At 37.4% G+C, this 12,689-nt stretch overlaps 1 protein-coding gene across 2 annotated transcripts; it reads left to right on the top strand.

Annotated features, from left to right (window-relative positions):
- Window positions 1–1,439: 1,439 nt before the first annotated feature.
- On the top strand, window positions 1,440–11,300 carry LOC131311023 (coilin-like). Of its 2 annotated transcripts, none has more exons than XM_058338336.1 (13): window positions 1,440–1,827; window positions 2,445–2,509; window positions 2,600–2,860; window positions 3,603–3,818; window positions 4,791–4,860; window positions 5,324–5,398; window positions 5,525–5,630; window positions 6,408–6,445; window positions 8,051–8,248; window positions 9,161–9,232; window positions 9,318–9,470; window positions 10,242–10,407; window positions 10,985–11,300. In XM_058338336.1, exons 1-13 carry the CDS (start codon window positions 1,636–1,638, stop codon window positions 11,164–11,166), a joined length of 1,794 nt encoding a protein of 597 aa, XP_058194319.1. In that variant the 5' UTR covers window positions 1,440–1,635; the 3' UTR covers window positions 11,167–11,300. The 2 variants fall into 2 exon arrangements, with proteins under 2 accessions (XP_058194319.1, XP_058194320.1); XM_058338337.1 differs by having other exon boundaries at window positions 1,502–1,827; window positions 6,414–6,445.
- The last annotated feature ends 1,389 nt before the right edge of the window (window positions 11,301–12,689 follow it).

The following is a 12,689-nucleotide window of genomic DNA, read 5'->3' as shown; positions in this document are numbered from 1 at the left end:
TTGAAACGTAACTTGTGCTGAGCTCATCTATTTTTTAGATCATCTAGATTTTTTATTACTAAGACTAGCCCAAACAACAAGAAATAGATGATGGAGTCGATTAGAGCATCCAACCCAATATCCTCTATTTCTTCATTTTAGAGGATGAAATTAACATATATTGATTAAAAAATGAATATAGAGAATCACTATATATACAAATTCAAGTCACAAATCTCTACATATCCTCTCTATTTTAAAGACGTCCTCATTTTTGCTTCAAATTATTATTTACTTTAACTCCAAATCTAATAATTTTTGCATTTTACATTCAAAAATTGAATTTGAAGGATCCTCCATTTATATTTGTCATACTCTATTTTTAGAGTATCAAATTTTATCCTTCAAAATAAAGAAGGAAAATAAAGGATGAACTGGAGTAAGAATTTCTTCCAAATTAGAGAAATAAAGGAAGAAATGAATAGAGGAGGAATTTTTCACATTGAAGGGTCAAATTGTAATTCTTTATTCAAAAAAGTGAATTTAAAGAATGTTCCTGTTCACCCATACAAAGACCCAATTCCATCGACCACTTGCGGGGTCTCAATTAAATTAGAATAAACTCTTTGTATGAACTGACCTTGAATAAGTTGATAACACTTAAAAGGTTTTGAACCTTAAATCTTAAGAGGGAACAAACCTTTAAATTAACACTAAAGATAGGTACACTATCTTTTTACGCTACATAGTTACACTACATCTTATGTGGAGCCTATTTCGGGTCTCAGAAAAATTCAAAAAAATACTGATAAATTTTAAAATATTATTTTATGTGGTCTTGTAAAAAATCAGCTCTAACTGATATCGGTAAGTATCATTTCTAGATTTGTAGTGACAAAACTGCGTAGTTGAATAATTTTATCCATACGAATCAAGAAGTAATACTTACCGATATCCATTGGAGCTGATTTTTTTACAGGACCTAATAAAACAATATTTTAGAATTTATGAATATTTTTTTGAATTTTTATGAGACCCGAAATGGGTCCCATATAAAATATAATGTAACGTGTAGTGTAACTATGTAGTGTATGTAGCATATCTCAAAACTTGATTGCTAGGTCAACCCTAATAGTTGATTTTGAAAAAATAAAGCTTGGTTGGACATCTACGATTGTCATAAGTTGTAAGAGCATCTCTGACCGATCTCAAGAACTCTCAAAATAGAGAAATGATGTGACATATCGAAGGAAAATATAGTAATTTATTCTCTTTTTGATTCATTTTTTGGAAGAATTTTGAAAGAATTTCTCATCTTTTTAGAAATTTGCTTTTTAGAAATTTGCTTTTATTTTAAAGACAAAATCTCTAAATCATCGTTCCTAAAAAGTACTACAAAAAGTAAGAAGACATGAGATAAATTATAAAATCCCTCCTCTAACATGTCACATTCATTTTTCTTTTACAGATTTTATTGTTTTGGAAATGGATTGGAGATGGCTATAGTTTTTATAGTTTTGGAGATAGGTTGGAGATGCTCTCATGGTCGTATTATGTCGAGCCGAGGGTTAAGAAGAGCAAACCCAGAAGCATTTCCTTATTGGGGATTGTGCGATCGCTTATCTGTTCTCACTTTCCGCTGCTGCATGGTGTACTATGGGCACTGTAAGAATCCGTGTGGTGTTCGAAGACGACGGCCGCATTCTGACCGAATCACAGGTATCGCAAGGGTTGAATCAAAGCTGGATCCTGCTCAAACCACAACACCAATCCATTTCTGATCTCTCCTCCTATCTCGCCCACTTTTTCGACCTCCATCGCTCCTGCCCTAATGGCATCTTCCTCTCTGTAAGCCCCCCACTCTCTTCTCTCCCTCTCTACATTACCCACTTTCATCTCAATTTAGTACTATGAAATAACATCAGTACGAGTGCAAATTTGAGCTATATGTTGCTTTTTTCTTTTTGATTTCATAACTTTTCAAAAATTTTGGTTTGCATGTCGAAACAGCTAAGAATATACATGATTTGGAAGTGAAACTAACTTCGGTTTTGACCAATTTGATTTAACTGGTTTGGATTTTTGCTATTGTTGAAGTCTGTGGCTATGTTAGTATCCACCAAAAAGCTACCCCTTTTTTCTCCCTTCTTCCAACTTTTCAAATTTTGGTTCCTTTTTTGACCGTCTCAAGGGGAAGAACTGGGAAAGGAAAATGATAAGGACCAAAATTTATGAACTTCACTAATGAGTAATGACCAACAAAAGTTTTCAGAAAAATAGCCGATTTTGTACACATTCCAAATATAGCCTATTTCAATTTTTTTTTGTTGTTTCGGGTAAAGCAAGTTAATCTTAAAAATCCGTAATTCTTTTCCATTTTAGCGACAAAGTAAAATTAGGGTTTGTCCATTGTGTTATTTTCAACTCTTGATAAGCACTGAGCACATTCATATATTTTTTCGCAGATGGATGACTTTGTGTTGCCACCATTTGAATCAACATGTGTTCTAAAGGATAAGGATGTAATCAGGTCTTGTTTTAACTTGGTATCAATATCCTTTTTGAGACTGTTCCTCTTGTATTGGTAGTGTATTTGTTGAATGCTACATCTTTGTATCAGAGTCCAGAGAAAAGGACGAAGGTTGCGTGACGTTGTCAAGGTAGATAATGGACTAAATTTGAGTGAGGACAAAGGAATTGTGGAGAAGCAACCTGTTATCACTTGTGCGCCACTTTCAGTGAACGTGGAGTTTGGAAAGGAGACTGGTGGTTACCAAATTGAGCCTGAAGAGGAAGAAGATACATTACTCATAAATAATCCATCTGGTGGAAATGCCATTTCGAAGAAAAGGAAAGCATCAAAGAAACTCCAGAGCCCGGAGTACGTTTTACGACGGAATCTTCCAATCATATTCTTGTGATATGTACAATATAAGTGCCGTAGTTTCGAGACTCCATTTCTCACTAGTTCTGAATGGGTGTCAGACTCTTTGAACCATGCCATTTCAGCGTTCCTTCATTCTTCATTGTTTAAGTACCTTTTGGAATCAACTTGGACAGAAAAATGTAAATTGACAACATAAGAAACAAGTAAGCATTTATTTAATCCTTCTAGTAAGAATGAAGCAGTCGAGGAGGAGCAAAAATGATCTGACTTTAATCTTATGGGTCATCGTCATTCTATGAACAGCCCACTGGGTTGTAAGCTAAATAAAATTACTCCAAAGCACCTTTTACTTCATTACACTTTCACACGCTTCTATATATTTTCCACACATTTCAACACACTTTGTTTAACCTTAATAACAGCCCAAATGGGCTGTTTTTTTTGGCTTTTTCCTGATCTAATTACTGGTCAATAGTGTCCCACAGTCAGGAATGCCTTGTTGTTTGTAGCTACATGTCCATGGAGTGCGAAATCTCAGTGAAAAATATCCATGTTATTTCTTCCAACATGTTTTTCTGTATTTATAGCACACCGCCCGAATATTTTTTAAATTTACCTGATGTTGTACCGTTTTATTCTTTAAATTTATTAACTTATGCTTGGAACAATTCCTTGAGGATTTTTCTATGAGCACTTTCCTGGCCTGTGATCTACTTATTCGTGTCATGAATCACAGGAAGAAGAAAAAACGTACTATGGCTCCTCGAGATCTTGAAAATGATTTCCAAATGGAGCATAATGAGAGCTTTAACGACGATGGCCTCCCCTGTGGGAAGAGTGTTGACAAGAAGCAGAAAGTATCTGATGTAAGGAGTGAACCTCAGAGAGCTAGTACTTCTACAAATGGTGACAGAAATAATGACAATGTTGAGACTTTGTCTAAATCAAAGAGGTAAGTTGTGTAGGTGCTTTGGCATTTCTCTATTGTTGCTTATGAACATGCTTATTTTGTATTGATGAGGTCAATTTGACAATGTTACTCTATGTGGTTCAGACACAAACCTTATCTTTATTTGATCTTTATTCTCTTTGTTCTTGAAATTGCACTTGTCTATCATTTGCATAATTTCTTATATGTGATTTCTGTATGTGCATATGATCTTGCTGAGCGGTTGGGAGGTTCTGACTTTAGAATGGATTTGACTAAATACCAGTGTTGCCATTTTTTTATACAGCCAGTGAGCAACTCCAATAGTGTTTAGCCTTTTATCTCCATAAACCCTTTGTTTAGCTCTTGGATTTGTCTAGGGAAAAGAAGATTACACTATAAGCAAATTCGTTTAACCTACTGACAAAAAACATTCCTTATTTCTTGTCTCTATTTTTCATAAGAACCCGTTCGATCTTAAACTTTGTAATCTTTTCATATCTTTCCCCCTCTTTTCCCTTTACTTGTTCAATCCAAGGTCCAAACATAATGTAAACGAGATCGGATCACATAAGCAAGCAAGCAACACAACAATGCATGTACTTACACATGCATACATGAGGATAGATTCTTTTTCTTGTCAGCAATTATGGTTGAAGTGTATGCAAACGTCTATCAGCTGCACATGAAGTTTGGAGCTTGGTAGGGCATTGATTTTTCTTTGGTCATTAAATGCAATGACTTGCCAAGTCTTAGATGCCAATCTGAAGTTCAACTTCTAATTTATTTGATAATGTGCGGAAAAATTCTTTTTTCCCCGTATAACATTATCTCTCGTCTTTTCGCGTGCGCCTGTGGTTTGACAAACTGAAACACGTTATGCTAGTACGCATGTGCTTGGCATATACATTTTCCCATCTTTGTAGCTTAATTTTGGAATTCTTCTTCGCTGCCGCCTCTATATTTTTTTGGAGATTGACTGTCTCCATTTTGTAGGTTTGGCAAGCTTCAAGAAAATGGAGAAGCATGTGGTGACGTGCCTCACACGTCTGATGGAACTAAAAAGGTGTGGAATGAAATTGGTATTATAGTTACTTTTAGCGCTTTTGATCCTATTAGTTGGATAGGACCTCACCATGCTTTTCGTGTAATATTTTTTATTGTATGAATACTGAAGTGATAGATGCACTCAGGTGCAAAGGTAATTGGACCATTCAACCTTACAAACTCAATCCTGACTAACAAAGCAACACAAGTCCAAGGTGTGGAGTTTACAGTTGTTCCCATTGGAAAATGTATATTTGCCTTGCCTTGCGCCTCGGGCCTAGACCCCAGCATACCTTTGCCCCTCTGAGAGAGAGGGTTAAAACTCCCAAACCCAAGACTTAAGAGGAGTGAAAGAAAAAAAGAGAAAATGGAATTGAATTTGTTCCCTAATGTTCTAATTATGCATTTGAACTCACTGAGCTGGTACTTTACAAATATAAACCTTGAGGTTTAACTTATGCTTACCTGATATTTGATGTCAGGTCCCTAGTAGAAGTTCTCGGCGGCAATATGCCAGAAGGCGATGGCTGAAGGAACTAAAAGCTGAAAAGAAAGAGGTACTTTTTTTCCTGAGGACTTTGCGATCCGTTTGTTGATAAAGTTTCATCCTTTGAATGTATCCTTCCCCCTCCTTTCTCAATGAAAAAGATGTCTTTTCACTACTTGTGGCCTCAAACTTGCAGCTTGATCGGTTGCAACAAAACGGTGAAGCAGGTGGTGAGATTGCTGCAGATGATGAGACTGTTCCCCTCATTACTAGGCCAGGATACATTCGCTTTGAGCCTCTGGGTAAGAGTGAGGCCCCTTCTATCCACAAATACACCCCTGCCTGCCCTCCCCCTTTTCGCACACATACATCACTTTTTCTGTGCCCCAAGATTCCGTTTAAATGTGTTTGGATTGATGTAGAAGATCTGGTTGATGAGACAATTTGGGAGCAAGGAATATCTGTTCTAAAAGAATCTCAACCCTAGACAAACTGAAAATTTTGCTTTGATTATTTGAGCTTGGACCATTTACGGTCCTATATTTGTGAGCGCACACACACACACCTATATATATATATAGACACACACACATAAGTCCTGAGAAATCTTATTCGCTAGTATATGGTTGATCTACTAAAAGAACCATGCAGTACATTCCAATCCGTCTTCTTCTTTGTTGTTCTGGTAGGAGGTGAATATGCTTCTGGAACTTGTTGGATTTTGTTGTTTTATTTAGGAAATGCCTACGTTCTGTCCTTCACTCTACCTTGGTCTGTTGATGACAAACCATATGAGGCATTTCTCCCATAGCAATGATCTCTGTAAGTTGCTGCTACCACATTTCATCTGTATGGTAACAGACAATTACACGTTAATTGATTTTCAACGTGAGATTTGAATTGCTCAAGTTTCTCCTGACCTTTGTGGACATTCTATCTAGTATTTCGTTTACAGTTCTTTTTGGTACTCAATTCACTTGAATCTGATTTTCTTGATGGTACTTATCCGCTTCTCAATTGTATTACTTCAAGTGGACCATATTATGCCGATTTATAATACGTCAATATTATTTTGTCAGATGCAGGCCAGCCTGCCCAGCAAAGCCTAGTATCCGTGGTATGCTAGTGTTTGCTTTCTTTTCTTGTGCTATTAGTTTCGTATCCTGTTCACCTGAATTTTATTGCTTTAATGAATTCCAGTTTTTTCTTTCTGAATCGTGGTTGTGATTGTCTTTCAGAGTGCTCATTTTTTAAGTGATAGCTTGCACTCTATCTTCATATCTATTCAATTTGGAAGAAGTATTCCAATGACCATTCATGTAACTCACACTTATCTCCTTGTTAATGTTTCTGATTCAGCGTGTGAGAATGACTTGAATAGGTTTTAGCTATATAGCATATTTCCTTAAATAAGATGGGTAGTGTTTTTTTTTGTTATTTTCCTCCCCGTTTCTGCAAACTGTATGCTTCAAATAATTTTATTCACTTAAGAGGACTTGGTTCATTATGAGCACGACAAGTTTACTTCTGTTCTATGTAGCACTGACACTCCAAAAGGGCGCCGTGTCCACGTATTGGACACGGGACACGCGGGGACACATATTGGACACGCCACGAGGCATGTCCAATAATTTTTATTATTTTTTGATAGGGGACACGGCTGGGGACATGTCGGGGACACGGCTAGGGGTCAAAATGTAATATTTTTAAAAATTTTGGGGGTTGATATGAAATTATTCCAAACATTTGGGTTAAACTGTAATTATGCCTTTGAAAAAAATTTATACAATTTGTGAAATTATTCATATACAATGGTTCATAATATTTATTTTTATACATGTACATATATTTATTATTTATTTATTTATACACGTGGCGTGTCCCCAGCCATGTCCGTATCCCCATTTTTTTAAAATTGCCATGTCCTGTGTCTGTATCCGTGTCCATGCTACATAGCTTCTGTTAGTGTGTTGCAAGCAATTCCTCCACCAAGCAGTTGTGCAAAGATTAAGACAGGAGATTTAGTTAGTTTCCCAACTCGTCAGCCAACGAGTTTTATGCTTGCACCTTATTGTTGTAAGTAACGTAATGCCTATGGAATTCATAATATATATCTCGCGGAGAAATGCATCAGTATCCAACCCAAGAACAAAAAATGTTGGGTTGTATAGAGTGCCTATTCCCCTCTCTATTTCTGATCTACATGTGGAAGACGTGGATCAGATTAGGGAGAGTAAGGAATGGACGGAAAAAGGGCAAGGCTATGTTAACAGTTTCAGGCCCATCTGTTATTGTTCGTCTCCAGACTCAATTAGCGTTGCCTTTTCTTTTGTTGTCCGGGGGATACAAAAGATGAGCTAAGGGTGGTGTAACAGTTTCAGGCCCATCTGTTATTGTTTGTTTCCAGACTCAATTAACACTGCCTTTTCTTTTGTTGTCCTGAGGAGACAAAAGATGAGCTAAGGGTGGTGTATCTCTTATGCGCCAGCCTTGACGGAAGGAGAGCTAACATTTTCTCATTTTTCGACTGATGATTTTCATCACTACTTGTTTGGATTTACTGACACGTTTCATCAACTACCATTTAAACCACTATCAGAGCCATGAAGGCTGTTTTACATCGGTTTGTTTGTTTGATCATGCATCTTTAAAATATTATGGTCTTGTTTCTTGTTTCCTTGGATTTTTTGGGTAAACATGTTCTTTACACATCATGCTTCAGGAAACTCTCCAAGGGAACAGGATCACCAGCAAGAGAAGAGGTACAAAATGGGGCAGAGAAAATTTTGCATCGAGCGGAAGACACGATGACAAAGCCTCCAACAAAGAACATTTTCAAATGATGACTACTGATAAAGGGGAACCTCCAAATGCTCCCGTCGACTTTGATGAACTTGCACCCCTTAATAGGTTGCCTATGGTAGGTTCATATTTGCATATGTAAGTAGATATGTGCACTATGTGATATCTGCTTGCTTGGTTCCTTGATTGTTCTTTTTGGCTTTGTTTGAACGAAGAATATGTGGAGGTATTTACCAAGGGTAAGGAAAGTTGTGGGGAACCAAAAAAACTTTTTATCATCTCTTATGCATTTTTTCCCTCCACGAATCCTTGATCCCAACACAAGCTTAAGCAATGTAAGGATGGGCTTCATTTATCAAAGGGTAAACTATAGTTAACCCCCTCTAACTAAGCCTCGCGTGCACTTTGCTGCCTCTAACTTCTTTTTTTGGCACTCAACCCCCTCTAACTAACTGAAATTCAAATGGTCATAACTTCAAACGGTCATAACTTCTTCATCCGAAATCGAAAACATGCAAATTATATATCAATTTCGAGGTCTTGAAGTCAGCTTTCTAATGACACCAAAATCACATCACGATTCAAAGCACACAGAAAGTTATGATCAAAAGAGTAAGGGCTGGTAGACAGAAAGACCGTTTTGATCATAACTTTCTGTGTGCTTTGAATCGTGATATGATTTTGGTGTCATTAGAAAGCTGACTTCGAGACCTCGAAATCGATATACAATTTGCATGTTTTCGATTTCAGACGAAGAAGTTATGACCGTTTGAATTTCAGTTAGTTAGAGGGGGTTGAGTGTCAAAACAAAAAGTTAGAGGGGGCAAAGTGCACGTGAAGCTTAGTTAGAGGGGTTTAACTGTAGTTTACCCTTTATCAAATCCTTTGAGGGGCCAAAGACTATGATTAACTGCAATTAGTTTTGTAAGTCTGGTTTGATGGTCCGAGTGAATTACAATTCCCCTGTTGACATATTATTAACTAGCTTCCACATAACTGATAACACTATTATTTTTCTTTTATTTTGTAGGAAGGTGAAGTAATTGCATATCGCCTAGTGGAGTTATCATCATCTTGGAGCCCTAAGCTTTCAACTTTTCGAGTATGATGCTAATAACTTGTATTGCCTACATAACTTTTCTTCGGAAAATATACCATGTTTTATTTTTTTACATTGATTTCTTTAGGTTGGCAAAACAGCATGGTGCGATCCAAAGTCCAAAAGAATTCTACTTACACCATTAGCAGGATATCCAGTTATTCTCGAGAATCAGCAAGATGAAGATGGATATGAACAACTAGAAGATTACTCTCCTTATGGTCAAGATGGATCTTTAGAGGTACTCAAGCTGTAGATGATGAATTCTTCCTCTTTCTCTTTTAGGATGCATTTGGATCATGGATTTGTAGAGGAATTTACCACGGGAAAGGAACATGATAGGAAAAGAAAATAATTTTAGCTGCTTCACTTTACTGTTTTGTTGTCTTTTCTTTTACTTTGTTTTCTTCCACAAAGCCCTTCAAAAGTCCATGATCCAAACGGATTTTGAGAGAACTTATTCATGGAATCGTAAGGTAGGGGTGTCAATTTTGACCCAAACATATGACCCCACCCAATGCCACCCACTTTAAATTCACTCAAACGCGTCCACTTACGAGATGGCTCATAGTGGGTTCTAATTGAATTCCACATGTATGCAATGAGTGCTAAATGGGTGTGTTGAATGATCCACTGGGCCACACTATTACTGAATAAGTTAATTCATAAATACCACAATCTACCACCCCACACTAAATTCACTATGATCACATAAAAAATTATTACCGACTCACCAATATTAAGCTTATCAATGACAATCCAAACTTACTAATGCTGCACCAAATTTTTGTAACACCACACCAAAAATTGTTAGTGCCACACCAAAATTACTAGTACAAAATCATGTTTTTCGGTGTGTAATTATATATGTCACGTCTGATTATTAATATAACTATGGAATTGGAGTGATGGGCAAGTTTGTTTTTATCTGCTCCACTGCCAAGTCAATCAACTTCAAATCACAAGCTGCTTCATCTTTTTTAATTTACTGAAAATCATGTTTCCTCTGCAGATAAGTTTTATGTCACTTATAGATGTCCGGGTTATGAACAATGTCAACTCAGATCCTCCAAAAGCATCTTCCGGTTGGACTAAGAAGGCTCCCATCGTCAATGAAGCTACCACATGGAGTGCGGGTCCAAGCAATAACTATAAGCAAACCCATGCCCCCATCGAAGGTAAGCATCATTGTTGGCTTCACTATTATAGGTTTGGTTTTCATTGGGTGGAAAGTCTATCGGCAAATCGAAACCAACTGATGGAAAGAGAAACAGAAAGAAAGTATATCTAATCTAATATTGCGCCTTGAAATGAATCTACTTCAATTTGGGTTGTCCATTCTTCTTCTCTTTCATCAATTTTGTCGTCTTAGTTGGGAAGAGGTCTATCAAACATTATCTATCCGTCCTGCTAAGACTAGCATTCATCAAAGTGAACTAACATGTTGTTGTACTTGTGTTACACATTTTGATTGGTTGTTTCATAATCCCAAATTTTACTGCTTACATTGATTCCTCCTTGAACCCAAGCAACCCTTTTCGGTCCTCTTTCTTCTATATCTATCATCTACAAACCCCAAATCCTTGCTTCTCTCTCAATCTCTGCTTATAGTTTTACCAAAACTCGAAATCTTTTTCTTTTAGGCAAGTATCTATTGGCTTCACTAGTTTGGGTTAGGTTTTCATGGGGTGGAGTGTCTTGAGATCTATGTTTGTGTTTTTGGCTTCCTGCATGAATTTCTGGTTTTTTCTGCAGAAAATGAGGTGAGTGTGTGGGATAAACACGTACAAGCCCAAAGCGCCAAGAAAGCACAGGTGATTCATGTGAATAGTCGGAGTAACGAGAACTCTGGTTCAAGGCCGTCTACAAGTAGAGCCTCGAGAAATAGTGCACTTGCCCCATCATTGGCTCTTCTAAGAGCTCGGAATGCTATGTAAATTGACAGCCCCTATGAGGGTCATTGTTCATAAGGGAACTAAAAAGACCCCTTTGTGTAATGTATGCAACTTTTGAGCTGATTTCGGAAAGCTTGACCTCTTAAATAGAAGTAGCGTTTTGGAAGTTTAGATTATGAATGCCTCATTTGTTTGTGGAGTGGTTCTAGCATAAGCAGACTTTGCAAATGGAATTATGGGATGGATGAAAACAGAACTGATCTGCCATTTTCAAAATTTGCTAGTAAAAGAAGTGAACTTCACCTAGTTGTGCTGAACAACATATCGAGATTGTTTACAAAACGAAACTATGTTCTGCAATTATGCTCAAATAAAGCAAAACCTACTTGTTCAATGTTGCAAAAGCTAAACAAATTAATGAGGTAGAAAAACGACTGATTGTGCTCTAATAATGGGATGGCAATGCGGCGGTTTTGTTCATCCAGTATTAGCTATCGTTCCTCACTCCCTCGTCCCCGTACAAAATGGGGAATGGATTTCTCTGCCCCATATCTTGTTCATCCAGTATTAGCTATCATTCCTCACTCCCTCGTCCCCGTACAAAATGGGGAATGGATTTCTCTGCCCCATATCTGAACTCCGTTTCCGGTTTTCAAATATTTTTTCTGCAACTTATTTTTGGGCTTTTCAATGAAAAAAACACTATCTGCAATTGGGGCGGGGATTGGACGTGGATGGAGCAGGGTAAATTGTCATCCCTATCTAATTATTCCTCTGAATACAAATGTCCAAATAAATTTTCACCTATATCTTGCGCACGCCCATGTAAGTTTTTTTCCTTTGAACTACCCTTCTTGCATTTCCATCAAGTGATTGACACATTTAACAGCACGGTTGTCAGGAAATGCTCGTCAAAGGGAAAGTTTCTTTTGGCACAAGTTAACAATTTCAAGAAGCATTTTCCACCAAGCAAGCAGTGTCAGCAGGATACGGATTTGGGGATTCCAATCCAGAAGTGTTGAAGTATGATAAGATAAGTACGACAAGGCAGGCCAGTTAGACGACGAGTACTGAGCCGGTGTTTTCTTTCTACCAATACTATCAGATCGCATTGACTACTGTCGATTCTAGTCAGCTCTTATCAGAAGTGTAAAAGGTGAGAGTTAAGGAGATTCGAAACTCAAGTTTGGGGAAACTCAACTTTGGGCTAGCTAACAACGAGAAAGAATGAAAAGGAATCACTAGAAGTGTTCCACCTCTACACAAGTGCCTCCCATTCATTTGGGCTGCTGCTTGTTGGAGGACCGAATTAGCAATCCGGTGAACAAACAGGGTAGCCGACTTCTCGATAACCTGATTGAGTAATTTTTCACAGCTTGATTTAGATTACAACGAAAAGGAGAAACTATTCAGAAATCCACTTGCAAACTTCCCTATCCCAGTATCCTTTTTCTTCTAGTATTAGGAATACAAGTCCGGCCTGTCTCTAGAATATTTTTGCACGGAAGAAAATTATTGTGTTCGTTCGGTTTACAGATGAAACCAAGTCTCAGCAATACATGGTT

The sequence above is a fragment of the Rhododendron vialii genome, chromosome 12a (assembly GCF_030253575.1).
Source record: "Rhododendron vialii isolate Sample 1 chromosome 12a, ASM3025357v1".
NCBI lineage: Eukaryota > Viridiplantae > Streptophyta > Magnoliopsida > Ericales > Ericaceae > Rhododendron > Rhododendron vialii.
Note: the sequence above shows the minus strand (reverse complement) of the source record. Positions and strands in the feature narration are given on the sequence as shown.

Coding starts and splice junctions, on each gene's coding strand:
- LOC131311023 (XM_058338336.1), top strand. CDS start 1,636: ATGGGCACTGTAAGAATCCGTGTGGTGTTCGAAGACGACGGCCGCATT. Junction 8,249..9,160: donor CCCTTAATAGGTTGCCTATG/GTAGGTTCATAT, acceptor TTTATTTTGTAG/GAAGGTGAAGTAATTGCATA. Junction 9,233..9,317: donor CTAAGCTTTCAACTTTTCGA/GTATGATGCTAA, acceptor TGATTTCTTTAG/GTTGGCAAAACAGCATGGTG.